The 20,599-nt window shown below is 40.9% G+C and overlaps 1 protein-coding gene across 3 annotated transcripts in view; it reads right to left on the bottom strand.

Moving 5' to 3' along the window:
- The window catches only part of LOC101710436 (AGBL carboxypeptidase 4), a 1,386,524-nt gene that overhangs the window by 116,831 nt on the left and 1,249,094 nt on the right, over positions 1–20,599 (bottom strand). For all 3 annotated transcript variants that reach the window (XM_087214859.1, XM_021247946.2, XM_021247945.2), the window contains exon 9: positions 7,091–7,202. In XM_087214859.1, the coding sequence (XP_087070985.1) occupies positions 7,091–7,202 (112 nt within the window). The remainder of the gene's footprint in view (positions 1–7,090; positions 7,203–20,599) is intronic.

The following is a 20,599-nucleotide window of genomic DNA, read 5'->3' as shown; positions in this document are numbered from 1 at the left end:
AATTGGTATTCCCAGCTTCTGTTGCTGCCACACACAAAAAAGCCCACACAGTCATAGACTTGGATCTGGAGCAAAGACTTGGGGACCCAGAGCTGAGTTTCCAGAGTTGGTGAGATCCCAGTGAGAGTCTATACATGCCCCTAGAAATGTGGTTTTCAAAGGGAGCAGCACTGCCTCTTTTTAGGAGGTGACAAACATGTTGCCATACTGGTCAAAACAATATCCTGCCTCAAATGTCATAGCTGCAGCCTCCTGTTCTTCCAGTTCAACTCTAAGTGTGTATGCAGGCTGGGAAGGTGGCCCCTCATCTCTTACTCCCACCCTCATTACAGTGGGCTTATCCTTTTTCCCACAGCAAGGCTTTCCCCAAAGCCCATGCAGTGAGCAGCCTGGAAGGAACTGCCACCTCAGGGCCTTCTAGTCAGTGACACAGTGAAACCTCTGCTCACCCTAAGCACACACTTCCTGGACCACTTCCTTTTGTTTTAACTGGTAAAACTGTGACTGGCTGTGTGTTTGTGTACAAATCCTTTATATAATTACATATAACTGAATACTTGCCTTTATGTCTATTTTTTTATTTACCATGTTCATGTTTTTATGTCTCTGTATTTTCTGTTTTATGTATATGAATGCTTGAATTCTCTGCACATTTCTATGTTGTATAGGTGTGTATGCACAAACCTGTATACATTTTGTGGGCTAGTGTGAATGAATACTGCTTCTTTGTGTATTATTTGACCATGTCAATGATTGTTCTTTTCAAGTAGATGTGTTATAATTTATTTATTTATTTGACAGAAAGAGAGCAGCTTATTTTAAGGTCTACAGGAGACAAGGCAAGGGGGAAAACCCCCACCACCCACCCTTGTGTTGCTCTATTTTAAAAACTGCTCTGTGTTGTTATGGCAGCTAATTTTCCTTAAATGATTTAAGGAAATGGATCTGTCTAGAAGAGCTGTAGCCAAGTTGTTATAGCAACACAAGCAGCAGCTGAGGTGGTCCTCTCTCCTCCAGGAAAAGGGGAAATAACCCTGGAGTATAGAAACCTCTCCAATAAACAACCACTGGGGTTCTGAGTGACTCTGGGGCAAAGAGAAGACCCACTCCCTCTCCTAATCAGATCTTGGGGTTCTCAGCAACAGTCCTGGCCATGCTAAGAGCAGGTCTCATTGTCCTTCCCCTATCACAATAAGAACCTAATTGGTCTCTCTTCTTCCTATGTGTTCTCTCCTCCTTTGATCCAGTCTGTATACTGCAGCCTTAGTAACATTTGAAGCATATATTGTATATTCATCTGCTCATTCATCATTCAGCATGATACAGTGCCACGTTCTGTGTTAGGTCCTAGGGACACAGAAGTGAACAAAGCATGTTATTGAACAGCATGTTAGCAATGTCAGCCTTTATTCTATGAGTAACAGGGACTCACTGAAAGGTTTTAAAACAGGGATGGGAGACTCAGCAGGATATAAATTTTAGAATGACTCTAGAGTTTCTAGACTGAGGAACAGAATTGCTGGAAATGCTATTCATTGATCTCCTTCCTCCCGTGTCTTTGAGGGCTCTCCATTGACTACTGTGATTCTCTAGCTTGTGCTGGGATATTCCCAACAAGTGGCACTTGCTCCATTGCTTTGATTGTTTTTCACAGTCATGACATTTAATTCAATTACAAAGGGGGGCTAAGACTGATTCTAATTGTGTGCCCCAGTGTGAAAACCCACCAATAACCTTTCTTAGCCTGCTCCTCCCTGCCCTCTCCCAGTTTCCTGTTATAAATCCTGCACATCAGTCCCAGCGGCTGAGGTCTCCCACCTCCACTCCATTGTTCAGCTCTCCCTAGAACGCCTGCTCCCTTTCCCTGTATCCTCTCCTTCTCCAAACCAAGGCCACTTGATAAAGTGTTACCTACTCCTAAAGGCCCAGTTCAAATGGAAATTCTTCAAAAAGCTTCTTTGGATACCTCTCCACCAGGGCCGTGTTTTTGAGGCACTATGTTTTCTTTTCATAGCATAGCTTTTTGACTGCCTTGGATTAGAATTTCATAAGGGCCTGGTCTTCCCATCAGATTGTAATCTCCTCCTGGCCTAGGACCCCATGCCATTAATCTCTGTAGCCCCAGGGGTATCTAAGGGTCTTCCTTATGGTAATACTGAGGAATACATGCTGCTTTTTAAAGCAAATGCTGCTTTTGTGTTTCATTTCACTGAGTACTTCTCCAGGTCCATCTCACAGGTACAAAGTTGGAGTAACAAAGGGCTTAATTTTTAAGGTCATAACTGGGAATAGGTGTGAGAGGAGGGCTTTGTTTGTGGCCTTGTGTGTGAGTGACTGCGTTTGGTGGCTGATTGTGTGATGCGAAGTCACTGTTACTCTGTGCTATGTGCACTAGCAGAAAGTGAAACTCCTATAGGGAGGGAGTAATTTCTCACTTGAAAGGTGATGTATTTTTCAGTATTAATTACTTAAATACTTCAAGACCTAAAATCAGAATGGAAAGGAGTGACCTCAGTGACGAGCAGAGTTGGAACCGGTTCTCTGAGTCTTCACTACCATTATGGATATCAAAAGGCCTAGGCTCAACTCCTGAACAAGAAGTGGTTGGTGAGTGGGAACAGGTTAGGGACTGGGAAGACAAGGGACCTGGGACCTGGGAACAAAGGTGGTGATGATCATGGGAATCCAGTGGAGCAAGTCAGTGACAATGATCCAAAACCTGTGTCCTGGGAACAGGAGTGGATGATGTCATCTCAGATTCTCTCCTTAGACGTTTTGGTCAATGTCAGCAGGTGGTAGGTGAACATAGGAAAGGGTTTATGTCACCAGACTAGATCTGTAATTAAAGGAAGGTCCAGTGATGGTAGCAGTGGAATCAGGGAATATTCCAAAGGGCAGGTGAGGTAGGAGAGGGGTATGCTTCAGTGTCTCCTCTTCCTCAGGAAAATCTAAACCCAAGTCAGAGGCTCCAGGTTTGCTTCATTGGTTGCTCAATTTTTATACTTAGAATCAGTTCCTGGCTAAGCACCAGGGATCTGGAGAAAAATTAGCCAGATTCTACCTTGAGAGGGAATAATCTATCACAACTGGTAAACAAGAGCCACAGTGCCCAGAGGGAGCTTTAATAAATGTGGAACCCAAAACACTATATCTCAGCTTCTGTGGAATCCTCTGGGTTAAGCACTTCTTTTTCAAGATCATCATTTAATATCCAATGTCCCCAAGAGGGGTTAAGGATGTAGTGAACACAGGACTAGGGAAGCAGCCTTTGAAGTGAATGCCATCACTAACACAGAGAACAGACTGTCATTGCCAAGTAAGAGGGACACAGAGGGCTCTTTCCAGCAGACTCACAGTGTAAGCTGGAAATTTCACTTCTGCTCAACTTCAAACCAAGAAATTCCAGCAATGGATGCAATACCCATCTCTGTGCATACTGTTCCTCCTCTGGAAGTTTCCTATCTCAGGAGGGAAACCATATCCACTCTGTAGCCCAAGCCACAACCACAGGAATCATACAATTAAACTTCTCCCTCTCCCTTCAGCCCCAGTCACCAAGCCCCTCAGGTTTTGCTCCTTATCATCACTAGACCAGAGGAATCTTGCTGAAATGTAAATCTGGTTCTTCCATTTTCCTACTTAAATTCTTCAGTGTCTCCCCTATTCCCATGAAAATAAAATCCACATTCTTCCCTGTATCATAGCTCTCCCTTTGGCTTTCTGTCTGCCCCCAATATTCACCACACGGAATAACTTTTGATCTCCTGACTGTACCTCCTATGCAGGGCAGGTATACATGATGTTATCTGTCTGGAATGTTCTCCCTGCAGAGAATGTTCTCTCACAAGCAGTCCTCATGTATCAGCTCAGATCTTACCTCCTGGGCTGGGCTCCCACACCCTGTGCCTCCTGTCATAAATGCACCCATGTAACTGTCTGCAAAGCCTGTCTCCATCAGGCTGTGGTGGAACACCAGCACCCGGAACAGGGCCTGAAGGAGTTGAGAGAGGAGTGACACTCGGATCTCACAGGGTCTTGCTGATTGCCTTGCTGATTGTTGTTTTTGTGGGCAGAAAGCCACCACAATAGGAGTGAGGGTGTAAGCACTTAGAAATAAGTACAGATGCCTTCCTGGCAGGTAGCTCAGGGTTGAGCGATGATGGTTATATATGTGACACTGAAGGGCAGGAGTAGCAGTACATTTAAAGGTATAAGGACAGATGTCTCAGGTATTGCAGTGTTTGCAGTTGGGCATAATATGGCCTTAAGTCAAATGTGAATTTGAAACAGATCCAAATAATGTTTCTTGAGGGTCTGCTACAAAGGAGTGCTGTACTAGGTACCTTTACATCACTTTTAATTATAGAGAATGTATAATCTACATTCCAAGCCAGGACAGTTTTAAGAATGAAAGAGGATTCTATTAAAAACTACACTGGATAACAGGTATAAACCAGAAATGGAAGGCCAAGACTTATGACCATTCTGCTTTTGTTTTTTCATAACCCATGACATGTTTTGTAAATCCGTATTTATCTGTATTTACTTGTTCAATGTCTATTCACCCATATATCGCAAGGGTTAGTATTTATTTTCACCAGTGGAAACACAATGCTTGGTATATAGAAATATGAAATAAAGGAAAGAATGAAGTAAAGGATTGGGCAAGGAACAAGCCTCCAGTGAGATCACAATGGCACCTTGATTGCAGACTTCTGAGACCCGCAGCAGAGGACCCAGCTAAGTCATTCCTATATTCCAGACCCACAGAACCTGTGAGATAATAAATATGTGCTGTGTCAAATCCCCCTACCAAAAAAAAGTTTTGTGTGAGGACAGCGGGAGCAGGAAAGGGACTGAGAGCTGGGATCCCACTCCAGGTCAGCTTGACTTCTACATTAGTGCACTATATCCTTGCTTGATGCATAAAGTCATGGATTTTAGGGAAAATGGTTTATACAACTATCCCAGCATCTAGGTTGTACTTATTAAGACCCAGGAAGTTCATACAACTATCCCAGCATCTAGGTTGTATTTATTAAGACCCAGGAAGTTCATGCATCTCTGCAACTCAGTTCTGCCTGGTCTGTTTTTTACCAGTGACAAATGCCCAGTTGTTTGTGAGCAAATCTATAACTTCTAATTGATGATGGTAGTGGCAGGCTGAAGTCTCTTCCTGTTCAGCAACCTTTCACCCCTTTCCTTGCCCCACCCTGTTTTCTTTTTGAGGATTCATCTAAAACACTACTTTGTTCCGTAGCTCCCATTCCATCACTCACTCCTCCTGGCCCAGTATCTGTTCTTTCAACATGCCTCATTGTCCTGTATGTGAATAATTGCTTTGTCCCTATAAACCATATTACATTTGGCATAACAGGATTCACAATGTTCAATTCAACAAATAGTTATTGAATATCTATTATCAGCCAGATCAGAAAAAATGTAGGGATGGTTCTCTTGAGGAGGAGAAAGCAGCTAGAAAAAGCACTGCAACTCTATCAAGGAGACTGCCATCAGCACAGAAGCCAGGGAGGGAGAAATACAGACTATACACACTTGCTGAGAAAATCACACAAGGCTTCTCTCTTCAAGGAAAACCAATCAGGATGGCATGGAGAATTCAGGGCAATAAGAGATTTGGTGAACACAACTGGTACCATCCTTGTTTAGGAAGGATAAGCTAGAGAATGAAGCCAGTATACTAAAGCTATGGCTATGCATGCCCTGCCACAAAAGGTAAGCCAGGAGAGAATCCAGGACAGCAAAATTTACATCCATAATCAAGAAAACAGTTGTCTCATAATTAAGATAACTATGTTACACCTAAGGACTTACTTTTTCATTAATCATTGCTATAATATATACATTTGCTTTTAAGTACACATTTTTCTGATCTATATAAGTCTCTCTTTAATTCAGGATATTTTTATTAGCATATTCAACAAAAGTAAGTGGAATGGGTTATTCTGGTGTACCTTGAAGCACCCGAACTCTGAAAACTTTGCTGTCTTAGCCATCTCCATTTATCACCTAACAGGAATTAAGGGGTAATAAAATTACAATCATCACAGATGGAAGGGATGGAGATGTAATTTCACTAGAAGTCTTCTAAACAATCGAGTCTGCTCTGTGGACCATTTCTGACAGAGTACCATTTAGCTTGAAGTTGAACACTTTCAGTAAAGCAAACCTCACACTTATACACTTACTTTATTCTCAGGTAGCTAATTGTTAAAAAGTTCTATTTCCCTATAAACCTTACCTCTTCCCATGACCTCTACCTGAAAGAAAAGTCTGTCCTGCCCTCTCTCTGACAGCTCTTCAGAGAGAGATTGTGGTCTGCCTCCCTTCTCTAAGCTATGAAACCACACTATCTTCTCTTATTTCCTACAGACAAGTACTTGCCCATGTGAGCAAACATGGTGTGGACACCCATTGATCTGACGCCTGGTTTCCCTCTTTCTTCTGGAACAGTAGGCTTTCTTCTCTAGGATCAGGTACCACACCACACCCCAACTCCAACCATATGGGTCCCATGATGCTGTCCTGTCCTTACATATCTTTGTCTTTTGGGCCAGAACTGGCTTGCCCAGGGGTAGACATGTCCCCCAAGCCAGGACAATCTCAGTCCTTTTGGCCCCGAAACTGGAAAGTGAAAGCAAGTCACTGTGGTGGAGGGAGCTAGAGACACTGGATGTGGCACTTGCAGTCATGTTCCCCACATGTGGAGGAGGCCAGGCTACAAAATACCTCTGAAGCTCTTCTAATAATGCTTCTATTTTGCTTATATTAGTTCAAGTTGTGTTTCTTTAGATTGTAACCAAGGAGTGAATCCTGACAAATATGAATATACTCCAATATATTTCTTTTATCCCATGAGGCCATCATAACCAAACTTATGGGGAGAGATGAGGAATTAGGAAAAGCCACTGGAGTCTGGCAAATTCGGAGAAATGGAGGCCTAGACGCTTCTTGGCTTTGCCTACGCATTCCTAACTTTCACCTCCAAGTGAACTTTTCCAATATAACACTTCCTCTTCCCAGATGAAGCCCTGAGACCAGGAGCTTCTGAGGGCATTCAGTTACTCACCGGGTCGTTGTACATCTGGACGATGAGCTGTTTCACCCCATGCAGGGTAGGGTGGGCCCATGGAGAGGGATCCAGCCAGTGACGATTCAGGTCAAACCCCATTAGGGAACACCTGGATAATACCCAAAGCACAAGTGATTAAAAGTAGGACAGGCCAATCTTTTCATATGCCAAAGTATAGTTAAGTGTATGAACAGTAACTATGTCATTTACCTAGCATTTTGAAAGATATTTTGAAGCGCTTTACATTTGCTAATTCACTTAACGCTATCAATAATATTATGAGGTCACTACTATTATAATTTCCACCTTACAGAAGAAGCAACTGAGTCTTAGAGAGGTTCAAAAATATTTCTTGGAAACAGTCTTACTTAGGCACCCATACACACATGAGGATCACTTACACAGTGCTGTGGATAGAAATGCTCTGCTAAAACCATCAGTGTCCTCATTATTTCTCTTTGTCTCATACCTACAACCAATCCATTGTCTCTACCTTCAAAAAGGTACTGGTATCTTTTTTTTTTTTTGCTTAAATTCTTTTATTGGTACATTTTAGGTATATAATACGTTTACATTTATCACTGGGTGCTTGCACCTGTACATGATGTATCTTGGTTCTTATTTTTTCCCCATTACCTGTGTGCCCTTCACCCCCTCCACCCTTCCCTATTTACAAAGACTTTGTTTCCATTTTTTCCTTTTCTCATAATTTTTCCTTTCCCTTCTTTCCTTTCTCCCTCCCCTCCCACTTCCCCTACCCCTTTGGACCTTTTCTTCCTATTTCAAATTATCGATTATTCATTTTAATCCTTATCTGCACCTTCAGTTTCTCATACTAGAGAAACTGTTTGGTATTTACACATGTATGTCCTATTTATTACACTAAAGAGTATGTCCTCAATATGCATCAATTTAGCTATAAATGTCTCTAGTTTCTCATTCTTTATGGCTGAGTAGTACTCCATTTTATGAAGAAAACCACATCTTCATTATCCAGTCTCCAGCTGATGGGCACTTGGGCTGTTTCCAAGCTTAGCTATTACAAACTGTGCTGCTATAAACATGGGTGCACATATATCGCTGTGGTATGATTCTTTTAATTCTTTGGAGAAGATACCCAGAAGGGGGATAGCTGGGTCAAATGGGACCTCTAGCCCTAGTTCTTTGAGGTATCTCCATACTGATTTCCACAGTAGTTACACCAGTCTGGACTCCCACCAACAATGGAGAAGGGTTCTTTTATCCCCATACCTCCACCAGCATTAGTTATTGGTTGATTTTTTGATAGCAGCCATTCTTCCTAGGGTGAGGTGGAATCTCAATATTGTTTTCATCTTCATCTCTCGAATGACCAGTGATTTTGAACATTTTTTCATATGTTCATTTGCTGCTTTTACTTTGTCTGCGAAATGTCTGTTCATTTCAAATGCCCATTTTTGAATTGGGTCTTTGAATTTGAGGGGTCTGATTTTTTTCAGTTCTTTATATATTCTGGATAGTAGACCTTTGTCTGAGGTACAGCTGCTAAAATTTTTTTCCCACATTGTAGGTTGTCTCTTAGCTCTGTTTCTCTTGCAGTACAGAAGCTTTTTAATAAGATGAGATCCCAGTTGTTGATTCTTTGTGCTAGCTCCCATACTACTGAGGTTTTATTCATAAAGTCTTTTCCTATGCCGGTGTCTTCAAGAGTTCTACCTAACTTACCTTCCAGCAAGTTTAGTGTTTCTGTTTTAATATTTAGATCTTTAATCCACTTCAATCTTAGTTTAGTGTATGGTGATAGATATGGGTCTAGTTTTAGTCTGTGGCAGGTTGAAATCCAGTTTTTCCAAAACCATTTATTAAATAGGCTGTTTTCCTCCAGTGAGGGTGGTTGGGTCCTTTGTCAAAGACGAGGTGGCTGAGTATGTCTGGAGTTGTTTCTGCATCTTCTAATCTATTCCACTGATCCTTGGGTCTGTTTCTTTTGTACTGGCATCTTTTTATCACTCCCACTGACATCACGTTGAACTTTGACTAAGGTCTAGAGTTTTATGACAATTTCTAAGCTGCTCTTCTTGTTTATATCCTTGTGTCTTTCCATCCCTTCTCTATCTTTCCATCTTCTACACAATGGTCAGATTGAATGTCTTAAGACATAAATCAGGCTATGCTTCTGTTTTGCTCAAATGGTTCCCTGGTACATGCAGCATTAAAGCCCAAGTCCTTACAGCAGGCTATAATCCCCCCGTGGCCTGCCATTTAACCTCTGTTTGCTCTGTACCAGATACTATCTTCACTGTTTTTCCAACATACCAGGTACTCTCTGCTTTGGGGAGTTTGCACTGGCTGTTCCCTCTGCCCAGAACCCTCTCTTCTCCTAGATATCTGAATAATTCATTTTCTCACTTAATTCATATCTTTGCTCAAACATCATATGCATAGTGATGCCTACCTTGATCACCCTGGGCACATGAAATAATGTCACTAGAGCAATGTAATTGTGACCTCTTGTTTCCCTTCCTCTTCCACTCCTCCTTTTATTCCTCCAGATTTAAAGCTCCGCTTACACTTGGGATGAGGCACCTCCTCCAGAAGTCCATGCTTCCAAGCCCTGGGGCTTTTTACTGTAGGCCCTCTGCATGCCAACCCAGGATGAGGCACAACTTCTATAAACACCATGCTTGCTCATAATTCAAATTACCAGTCTTTTTCTCTGGTCCATGCTCTTTTCAGTTAAGAATTAATCTCCCACGGAGATATCATTATTTTACAGATCTGACTTCCTGATCAAAATTCATCAGCCTGCCCATCACCAATGTAACAAAATTTTGCTCTTTGCACATTTTTGGCCAGATTAAAAATGTGTGGTAACTGGTTAAAAAACTCTCTCTTGGCGCAGAAGACGCCGAATCACCCTGCTGCAGACAGGCAGGTCTATGCACGCCCTACCGAGGTCCTGAGTCACGCAGAAGACACCGAATCACACTGCTGCAGACAAGCAGCCACCTGGTTCCACACTACAAAGAAGCAGAGGACACCAGACCACCAGACCAAGGTACTGAGTCGCACTGTTCCCAGCCTAGAGGTAGGGGCTTCTGAGCCGTCATCCCACTGCTCCTGGTCCAGAGGAAGGGGCTTCCTGGTCACCATCCCTCCCACCGCTCCCAGCCCAGAGGTAGGGGCTTCTGAGCTGTCATCCCACTGCTCCTGGTCCAGAGGAAGGGGGTTCCAGGCCACCATCCCTCCCGCTGCTCCCAGCCCACAGGAAAGGGCTTTTGGGTCACCATCCCTACCGCTGCTCCTGGCCCCTGTCCCACCTCACCCAGCTCAGAGGAGGTAATCCATGCAGGCGCTAACAGCCCCCCACCCCAGTCGAAATGAGAAAACACATAAATAAGTCTCAAAACCAGACTTCCAGATCACCTACAGCAACCCCAAAGGGAAATGAGATGGAACACTCTGATACTCAACCACCTGGACCCACTGAAGTGGCAACAAAAGGGGATCTGGAAACAATGAAATCAGAAATAATTTCTCAGATAACAGGAGAAATTGTGCCCCTAGTGCAAGACATGATTAATAAATCTAGAGAGGAGCTGAGGAACATGATGGAATCCCAACATAAGAAACAAATGGAATCCATAAAACAGATGCAAATAGATTTCCAGGACATGAAAAACTCCATTGAAAGTCTACACAGCAGAATGAGCCAATGTGAGGACAGAATTTCAGATATAGAAGATAAGATTGCAATGAGTGACCAGGAAAAGAAAACTTGCTTCAAAATTATAAGGGAACATGAGAAATCAATCCAGTAGCTGCTAGATGATGCAAAGAAGAATAACATAAGACTGATTGGGCTCAATGAAGAAACAGGAGAGAGGGAAGATGACATAAAAAATCTCTTCACAGAAATAATGGCAGAAAACTTCCCAAGCAGGGGAAAAGAGCTTGACATCCAGATAAGTGAGGCATATAGGACTCCAAATAGCCTTGATCAAAAAAAATCTACACATAGGCATATAATTATTAAGATTCCAGAAACACAACAGAAGAACAAAGTTCTCCAAGCAGTCAGAGAAAAGAAACAAATCACATACAAAGGAAAGCCCATCAGAATCACAGCAGACTTCTCAACACAAACCATCAAGGCAAGAAGAGCTTGGAGTGACATATTCCAAGCCCTAAAAGAAAACAGCCTCCAACCCAGATTGATGTACCCTGCAAAACTATCTTTCAAAATGGATGGACAAATAAGATACTTTCATGACAAAGAGCACCTTAGGAACTTTGTGAATACCAAACCAGCACTCCAAAGAATTTTACACAATATCCTAGGAACAGACATTGAGGATCACAACACCAGGAAGCAAAGCAGAATGAACCCATCTGGCATGACAAGAAATTAAATGGAAAGGGGGAGAACCCAACAAAAAGAAAAAGTCATGGCAATGACAAGTCAATCTGTTTCAGTTATAACCATCAATGTTAATGGTCCCAATTCACCAATCAAAAGAAATAGACTGGCAGAATGGGTCAAGAAGCAAAATCCAACAACATGCTGCATACAAGAAACACACTTAATTCAAAAGGAAACTCAAAGTCTCAAAGTTAAGGAGTGGAAAACAATACTCCATGCAACTGGAACCCCCCAAAAAGCAGGAGTAGTTATCCTCTTTGCAGATGAAGTAGATTTCAAACCAACACTGATTAAGAGAGATGAAGAAGGACATTACATCCTTGTAAAGGGAAGAATCCAAGAGGAAGAAATGACAATCATAAATATCTATGCACCAAACACTAGTGCACCCAACTATATAAAACAAATACTAACAGACATGATAAGTCATATATGCACTAATACAATTGTAGCAGGGGACCTCAACACCCCACTGTCACAAATAGATAGATCACCTAGACTAAAAATAAGTAATGAAATACTAGAACTCAATCGAACTCTTGAACAAATGAACTTAACAGATGTTTACAGAGTCTTCCACCCCACAAAATCAGAATACACATTCTTCTCAGCTGCACATGGGTCATTCTCCAAAATAGACCACATACTCACACATAGAACATGTTTAAGTAAGTGCAAAGGAATTGAAGTTATCCCCTGTACATTATCAGACCATAGTGCAATGAAATTGGAGATCCATAGCAAAAGAAACTCAAAAAATTTCATAAACATGTGGAAATTGAACAACACACTTCTGAATAACCAATGGGTCACAGAGGAAATTAAAGAAGAAATCAGACAGTTCCTTCAATTAAATGACAATGAGAATAGAACATATTGGAATCTATGGGACACAATGAAAACAGTCTTACGAGGGAAATTCATAGCAGTGAATATGCATATTAGGAAAACAGAACAAACTCAATTAAACAACCTGATGCTGAACCTCAAGCTTCTAGAAAAATAAGAGCAGGACTACCCCAGAGCTCATACAAGGGAGGAAATTATAAAGATCAGAGGAGAAATCAATGCAAGGAGACTAAGAGAACAAAACAAAAAAATCGATGAAGCCAAGAGTTGGTTCTTCGAAAGAATCAACAAAATTGACAAACCTTTAGCCAACCTTGTCAGAAAAAGGAAAGAAAAGGCCCCAATCCATGTAATTAGGAATGAAAAGCCTGAAATTACAACAGACCCAGCAGAAATCCAGATGATCATCAATGCCTACTTCCAGAACCTATACGTCAATAAGATGGACAACACAGAAGAAATGGACAGATTCCTAGATACATATGAATTACCAAAGTTGAACGAAGAAGACCTAAAAATTCTGAACAACCCAATATCAACCAATGAAATTGAAAATGTAATTAAAAACTTATCACCTAAGAAAAGCCCGGGCCCTGATGGCTTCAGTGCTGAATTCTACAAGACATTTAGAGAGGAAGGGCTGACACCACTGTTTAAACTCTTCAATGAAATTGAAAGGGAAGCAATACTCCCAAATTCATTCCTGGAAGCAAGCATCACCTTGATCCCCAAAGCAGAGAAAGACCCAACTAAAAAAGAGAACTATAGGCCAATCTCACTAATGAACATAGATGCAAAAATTCTTAATAAGATACTGGCAAACAGAATGCAGAAGATCATCAAGAAGATCATACACCCTGATCAACTGGGATTCATCCCAGGGATGCAGGGATGGTTCAACATACAAAAATCAATCAATGTAATACACTATATCAATACAGCCAAGGACAAAAACCATATGATTATCTCCATAGATGCAGAAAAAGCATTTGACAAAATCCAACATGCATTTATGATAAAAACCCTACAAAAAATTGGAAGAGATGGACTCTACCTCAAACTGATAGAAGCCATCTATGAAGAACCAACAGCCAATATCATACTAAATGGTCAAAAACTGAAATCCTTCACACTCAAATCAGGACCAAGACAAGGATGTCCACTATCACCACTCTTGTTCAATATAGTTCTGGAAACATTAGCCAGGGCAATTAGACAAGAGAAAGAAAGAAAAGGAATAAAGATAGGAAATGAAGAAGTCAAATTCTCATTATTTGCAGATGAGATGATACTCTACATAGAAGACCCCAAGAAATCCACCAAAAGTCTTCTAGACTTAATAACCAAATTCAGTCAAGTAGCTGGTTACAAGGTCAAAACACAAAAATCAATAGCTTTCCTCTACACCAATGACAGACTCACTGAGAGAGAAATAGGGCAAATAATTCCTTTCACAATAGCATCCAAAAAACTGAAATACCTAGGAATCATCCTAATGAAAGAAATCAAAGACCTCTTCTCTGAAAACTATGGCACTCTGAAAAGAGAGATTGAAGATGATATCAGAAAATGGACAGACATCCCCTGCTCCTGGGTAGGAAGGATTAATATAGTGAAAATGGCCATACTTCCAAAACTGCTATATAGATTTAATGCAATTCCAATGGAGATCCCAGAAGCATACTTCATAGGCCTTGAGAAAACAATCCAAAAATTCATTTGGAACAAGAAGAGACCCAGAATAGCAAAAGCAATTCTAGGTAACAGGAACATGGCAGGGGGTATCACGAGCCCCAACCTGCAACTCTACTGCAAAGCTACTGTGATAAAAACAGCATGGTACTGGCAAAGAAACAGACTTGAGGACCAGTGGAACAGATTAGAAGATACAGAAACAATGCCAGACACACTCAGCCATCTCGTCTTCAACAAAGGAGCCAAACACCCTCACTGGAGGAAAGGTAGCCTCTTTAATAAATGGTGCTGGAAAAATTGGGCTTCAACTTGCCAAACATTAAAACTAGACCTATATCTCTCACCATGCACTAAACTAAAATCAAAATGGATTAAAGATCTAAATATTAAAATAGAAACTCTGAACCAGTTGGAACAGAGGTTAGGTAGAACCCTTGAAGACATCGGTGTAGGAAAAGATTTTATGAACAAAACCTCAGTTACCCGTGAACTAGCACAAACAATCAACAGATAGGATCTCTTCTTATTAAAAGGCTTCTGCACAGCAAGAGAAACCACCAGCAGTGTGAAGAGACAACCCACAATGTGGGAAAAAATCTTCACCTGTTCTTCCTCTGACAAAGGTCTACTATGTTGAGTCTATAAAGAACTTAAAAAAATCAGACCTCCCAAATTTAATGACCCAATCGAGAAATGGGCATCTGAAATGAACAGACATTTCTCAGACAAAGAAGTAGAAATAGCAAATAAATACATGAAAAAATGTTCAACATCACTGGTCATTCGAGAGATGCAAATGAAAACAACGCTGAAATTCCACTTCACTCCAGAAAGAATGGCTGCTATCATGAAATCCACCAATAACAAATGCTGGTGGGGCTGTAGGGAAAGAGGAACCCTGCTCCACTGCTGGTGGGAGTGTAGACTGGTGCAAGCACTGTGGAAATCAGTATGGAGATACCTCAAAGAACTAGAACTGGAAGTCCCATTTGACCCTGCTATTCCACTGCTGGGGATCTTCCCCAAAGAATTAAAAGAATGATACCACAGTGATATATGTGTGCCCATGTTCATAGCAGCACAGTTTGTAATAGCTAAAACTTGGAAACAGCCCAAATGCCCATCAACTGGAGACTGGATACAGAAAATGTGGTTTTTTAATAAAATGGAGTCCTACTCAGCCATAAAAAATGAAAAATTAGAGACATTCATAGCTAAGTGGATGCACGTTGAGGCAATACTCTTAAGTGAAATAAATAGGACACACATGTATAAATACCGCATGGTTTCTCTGGTGTGAGAAACTGAAAGTGTATATAAGGATTAAATATATAATAGGTAATGTGAAATAAGAAGAAAAGGGGCAAAGGGGAAGGAAATGGGAGGGCTAGGGGAAAGGACAGAAGGGAATGGGATTAATATGAGAAAATGGAAAAATAGGAACAAAATCTTTGTAAATAGGGAGGACTGGAGGGGTTGAAGGGAGGGCTGGGCAAGGGTGAAAAATAAGAACCAAGAGAGAGTATGTAAAGGTGCAGATTTCCAATGATGAATGTTATTATATTGTATACCTAAAATGTACCAATGATTAGAATGAATAATCAATAATGTAAAATAGGAAGGAAAGGTCCAAAGGGGTAGGGGTAGTGGGAGGGGCAGGGGAAGGGAAAGAAGGGAAAGGAAAAATGATGAGAAATGGAAAAAATGGAAATAAAGTCTTTGTAAATAGGGAAGGGTGGAGGGTGTGAAGGGAGGGCTAGGAATGGGGAAAAAATAAGAACCAAGATGCATTATGTAAAGGTACAATTCCCAATGAAAAATGTAATTGTGTTGTATACCTACAATGTACCAATAAAAGAATTAAAAAAAACACTCCCTTTCAGATTGTATCTCTTTTTCTTTATCCTTTTGCCCCACTAGTTTAATTCTTGCCATCTTATCTTCCAAACTCTACATTCATAAACAACATAATTTTAACCCCTTCTCTAACTAGAAAATGTATAGTCCTACCTATCATCTTACTCAACAAAATAAAAGACACCCCCGGCGATCCTCCTCTGCTCTAGATGGTTGGGATGGAGATGGAGGTGGTAATTCATAATAATGCCTTCTTGTCCTTTAAAATAAACATGGTGGTAATCTATCAGGAGAATAAATAACATTTTGTGGAGATGAATGAAGAAAGGCCTCACTGAGGAGAAACCATTTGAATTAGGCTTTAATAAAATTGTTGAGGGAAGAAGAAAAGGGTAAGTTAGAAAAAAAAACCATGAGGGACCACCTAGAACTTGAGAGAATGGTGGACAATTTAGTTTGATTACATCATAGAGTATGAAGGAAGAGGGAAGTGATGGAGATGTTGCAAAAAAGAGGTAGAGGTGACATGCAAAGGGCTTTAGATAGCTGGCAAGGAGTTCTGTGATTTTGCCTTTTCATTGCTGCATTTAGGTCAACTGTGTGCTGATACTGACTTTTCACTGATTATGAGCAAAAACAGCCCTCCATGCAAGTTATAACATCATCATCACAATCAAGAGAACACTAACAACAAAGAACTTACTAATATTACTTTGTCCCAAGAACTAAGTACTTTACCCACATATATGCTCATTTTCAACCTGTTCAGTTATTCAGGAAGCATATGGTGGAGCAGGCTTCAAGCCCAGAAATATACAGCTTTAATGCCCATGCTATCCTAGGGAACAAAAAGTTTAGGTCAAGCTCTCTTTTTTCAAGAATGTGTAATTGAGGAAGGAGACCGGTTTAGGGAATGTAATGGTGAATTATCAAATTGATTGGTTTAAGAGCTACCTAAGTATTAGTAAAGCGCACTTCTGGATGTGTCTAGGTAGATTATTGGGGGCATGCCTGTGGAGAGTGTATCTCTCCTTGGTGTTATTCCCTTCCTCTGCTTTTGGTCACCATGAGGTGAGCAGCATTCCTCCATCAAGCCCTTTCACCATGATGTTTCTGCTTTGGAGCCAGTTGACCATGGTCTGAATCCTCTGAAACCATGAGTAAAAATAAGCCATTCTTCCTTTAAGTTGTGTATGTTAGGTATTTGTTTCCAGTGGCAAAGAGCTGATTAATACAAAAATGGTAACAGAGAAGTGGGGACATTGATATGACCATACCTGACCATATGGTTCAGAAGCATTTGGAATTTGTTTGAAGGAAGAATTTGGAAAGGTTTAAAGATGTAGGTCAGAGAACAACTAAAAGGCTGTAAGCAGAGCTTAAACTGTGATTCTGATTGGAGCTCAGACCAGAAAGTTGATAGGAATATGAGTAGTAAAAGCCAGGTCATGAGGTTTCAATTGGGAATGAATATTCTACTGGGAAATGGATTACAGATCCTGTCTGTTACACTCTGCCATAAGTGTCTACATTTTGCCCGTGTTCTAAGGCTTTACATGAGGTTGAGTTTAAAGTTAGCGGACTAAATCTGGCAGAGGAAATTTCAAGGCAGCCCAACATTCAGGCTGTTACATGGACATTGTTGGATGCTTTTAACCAAATTTATAGTGAGAACTGGGGGCAAAAAGCAGAGCAGAAAATTTAAAAATAAACTTAAATTGTATTCAAATGGAACCACATGTAATGGTGGGGCTAAAGAGGGTGTGGTAGAGATTAGGACCATTAAAAAACAAAACATGCTCTGAATAAGGTCTAGAAAAAAAATGCAAGGGTATTTGAGAAATCACCAAGACCCCATCCATTGCAAGCTGAAGGACATAAAAGTATAAGGCTTTCATTTGAAAAGAGGATCCCTTGGCCCCTGATCACAAAGAGCTGTGTAGAGAATCGGGTCCCCAAGATTCATTTCACCATGCTCAGTCTAGGCACTCAGAGGCCACTGCAGCCATGGTCCAAGGATGCCTGGTTATTGTTCTAGCTGGTGGTAGATCATGGCATCATCTATGTGATGCTGGTTGTTCAGGCATGCAGAATTCAAGAGTTGTAGGATCCAGAGGCTTCCACCCAAATTTGTTATTTTGAGAGGGTACCGGGAATTGCACTTAGGGTCTTGTGCATGCCAGGCAGGTGCTGTGCCACTGAGCTACATCCTTGGCCCAACCCAAATTTCAAAGGAAGGCCTAGAGGTCACTCAGTATGCCTCTTAGAGGTGAATGCATGAAGCTGTGGGAATGAAGATGAAGGTGTGGTGGAGACCCCAGGAAGTCAGAGGTGTCGGGAATGTGGATCAGGAAAGACACTAGCAGGAGTAGAGCCAGCCCAGGAGAGAGAAGCCAAGTGGGCTGCAACAGGCTAGGCCATAGGAGAAGGGCTACCTAAGCCCTCTAGAACACACATTTCACACTATGTGCCCTGGATCAGGACTTAATGTTTTCCCTACTGGGTTTTGATATTGCCTTTGTCCTATTCTTTTTTATCTCTCTATTCCTCCCTTTTGGAATGTGAATGTTTACCTCATACCATAGTATATTTGGAATATGTAACTTGCTTTTCAAATTTTCAAAGGATTTACAGCTAAGAGTTTGCCTTGAATCTCAAAAGAGAATATTGACTTGAGCATTTGAGAAATGATGGAATTGTTGAGACTTTGGGGAAGGGATCATTCCATTTTTGGTTGTATGTAGGATAGTTGTATTACATTAGGCAGAATTATGAACTCGCTACTGTCCTTATTTGGAGATTCAGTATGGTTTAAGGATATGTGTTTTGCTGTCAAATTGACAAGAAATGGAATGTGACAGTTAAGTGCAATAGTCAAGTTGATTGCCTTGGGTGTGGGGCATGCCTTTGGAGGGTATATCTCTTGCTGGTACTGTTTCCCTACTTTGCTTCTCAGTCACCATTCCTCTACCAATGGTGACTGCAGCATTCCTCTACCAAGTCCTTATTCCATGTTTCTGCTTTGAAGCCATGGACTATACCTTCTGGAATCATGAGCAAAATTAAACCCTTTCTCCTTAAAATTGCTTATATTGGGCATTTGGTCCCAGTGATGAAAAACTTATAGAGGAAAGATAAGCCAAGAGCTAAATATACCAATTCATTGCAGTTTTGTTGAGAAATTTTATATACCAATTCCATGATAGTTTTGCTGGGATAGAATGATTGAAAACAGATGTTCTCTGCTTCAAGAAATATATAGTCTAACAGGAAAAAGATATATTTATGGATTTATATCCATTTATAATTCAGGTTGTGAAGACTAAATGAGATAATGAACTTAACTTAGCAAAAGTGTTGGTATATAATAATTGCTGAAAAATTTATTATTATATTTTATTATTATCTTGTGTTATATCCTTTATGCAGGATATAGACTACTAATTTTACAGTCGATAAGAGGGTGAAGTGGACAGTAATGGTCAAGAATGACCTCATTTTTAACTCTAGTCTGGAAATCAGGCAGATCTAAGTACAAATCTATGCTCTGTTCTCTCCTAATCTATAGTAAATTTTTGTCTATATTCTTTGGAGAATTCCCAGCTTCTAACTTTATTATTAGATGCAGTGATGGAATTGAGTGAATTTGACTTTCATACACAAGTTAACAAGGCCATAGGCATTCCTGTCTCCTACCATGGAAGCCAGATGTGCCAATTCCTTCCTATTTGTGACCTAGAAGCCAGGGAAGCAGCAAGGAACCCAGGCTCAGGCAACAGCCACGTTAGTGCAGGACTTAATCTTGGAATTGTGTGATGCCAGGAGTGGGGAGTGTTGTGCAGCAATTTTTCTGGACAACAGAGGCAGATTATTCTTGCCTGTTATGGTTTAAATGTGTTCCCCCAAAAGTTCCATGTGTTGGCAACTTAATCCTCAAATTTATATGTTAATAGTATTTGGAGGTGGAGTCTTTGGGATGTAATTAGAATTAGGTGAGGTCACAAGTTTAGGGCCCAATGATAGCATTAGTGGCCTTGCAAGAAGAGGAGATACCCAAGCTAGTATGCTTGCTCTGTTTCCTCATGTAATGCCCTCTGATGTGTTATGATGCAGCAGCCAGACCCTGGACAGATGTTGAGCAGATGGCAGTGCCATGCTTTTGGACTTCTCAGCCCCCTCAACTGTGAGCCAAATAAACTTCCATTCTTTATAAATTACCCAATCTCTGATATGTTGTTATAGCAACAAATAATGGCAAAGGTACTACCCTTCAGAGCTACTCGATTAAACTTTTGTTTTTCAAGTCTGATCTCTAGCTTCTGCTTGATTCTGTAAGCCCCTTCTTTTCTCATTAAGTGGCTGGAGACAGTCCTTATTACTTTAGCTGAATGCATCTCTAAGCATGTGGCCTTATGGAATAATTTGTGGAAAACTCCAAGAGGATTCTATATTGTCCAATTCCAGTAGCTTGTTACCAATCAGAGGGAACAATTGATCTGAGTGCTGTGTCCACAGGGCTCTTCCAGCCCCCACTGAGCATTTAAACTTTTTAAACAGAACATTGTCGTTGATTACAGACTTAATCATAAACAACTGTATCCTGTATCTTTAGAGATGCTTAGTTATGTGCCTGTCTCTACCCTCAGCAGTATCTTGGTCAGGTTATCAGCTTGCTCTCTGATATCTTTGTAACCTGCAGCTCA

The sequence above is a fragment of the Heterocephalus glaber genome, unplaced genomic scaffold, assembly GCF_053883595.1.
Source record: "Heterocephalus glaber isolate CG9 unplaced genomic scaffold, H.glaber_assembly_v1.0 deba00001451, whole genome shotgun sequence".
NCBI lineage: Eukaryota > Metazoa > Chordata > Mammalia > Rodentia > Bathyergidae > Heterocephalus > Heterocephalus glaber.
This window is presented reverse-complemented; position numbering and strand designations above follow the sequence as displayed.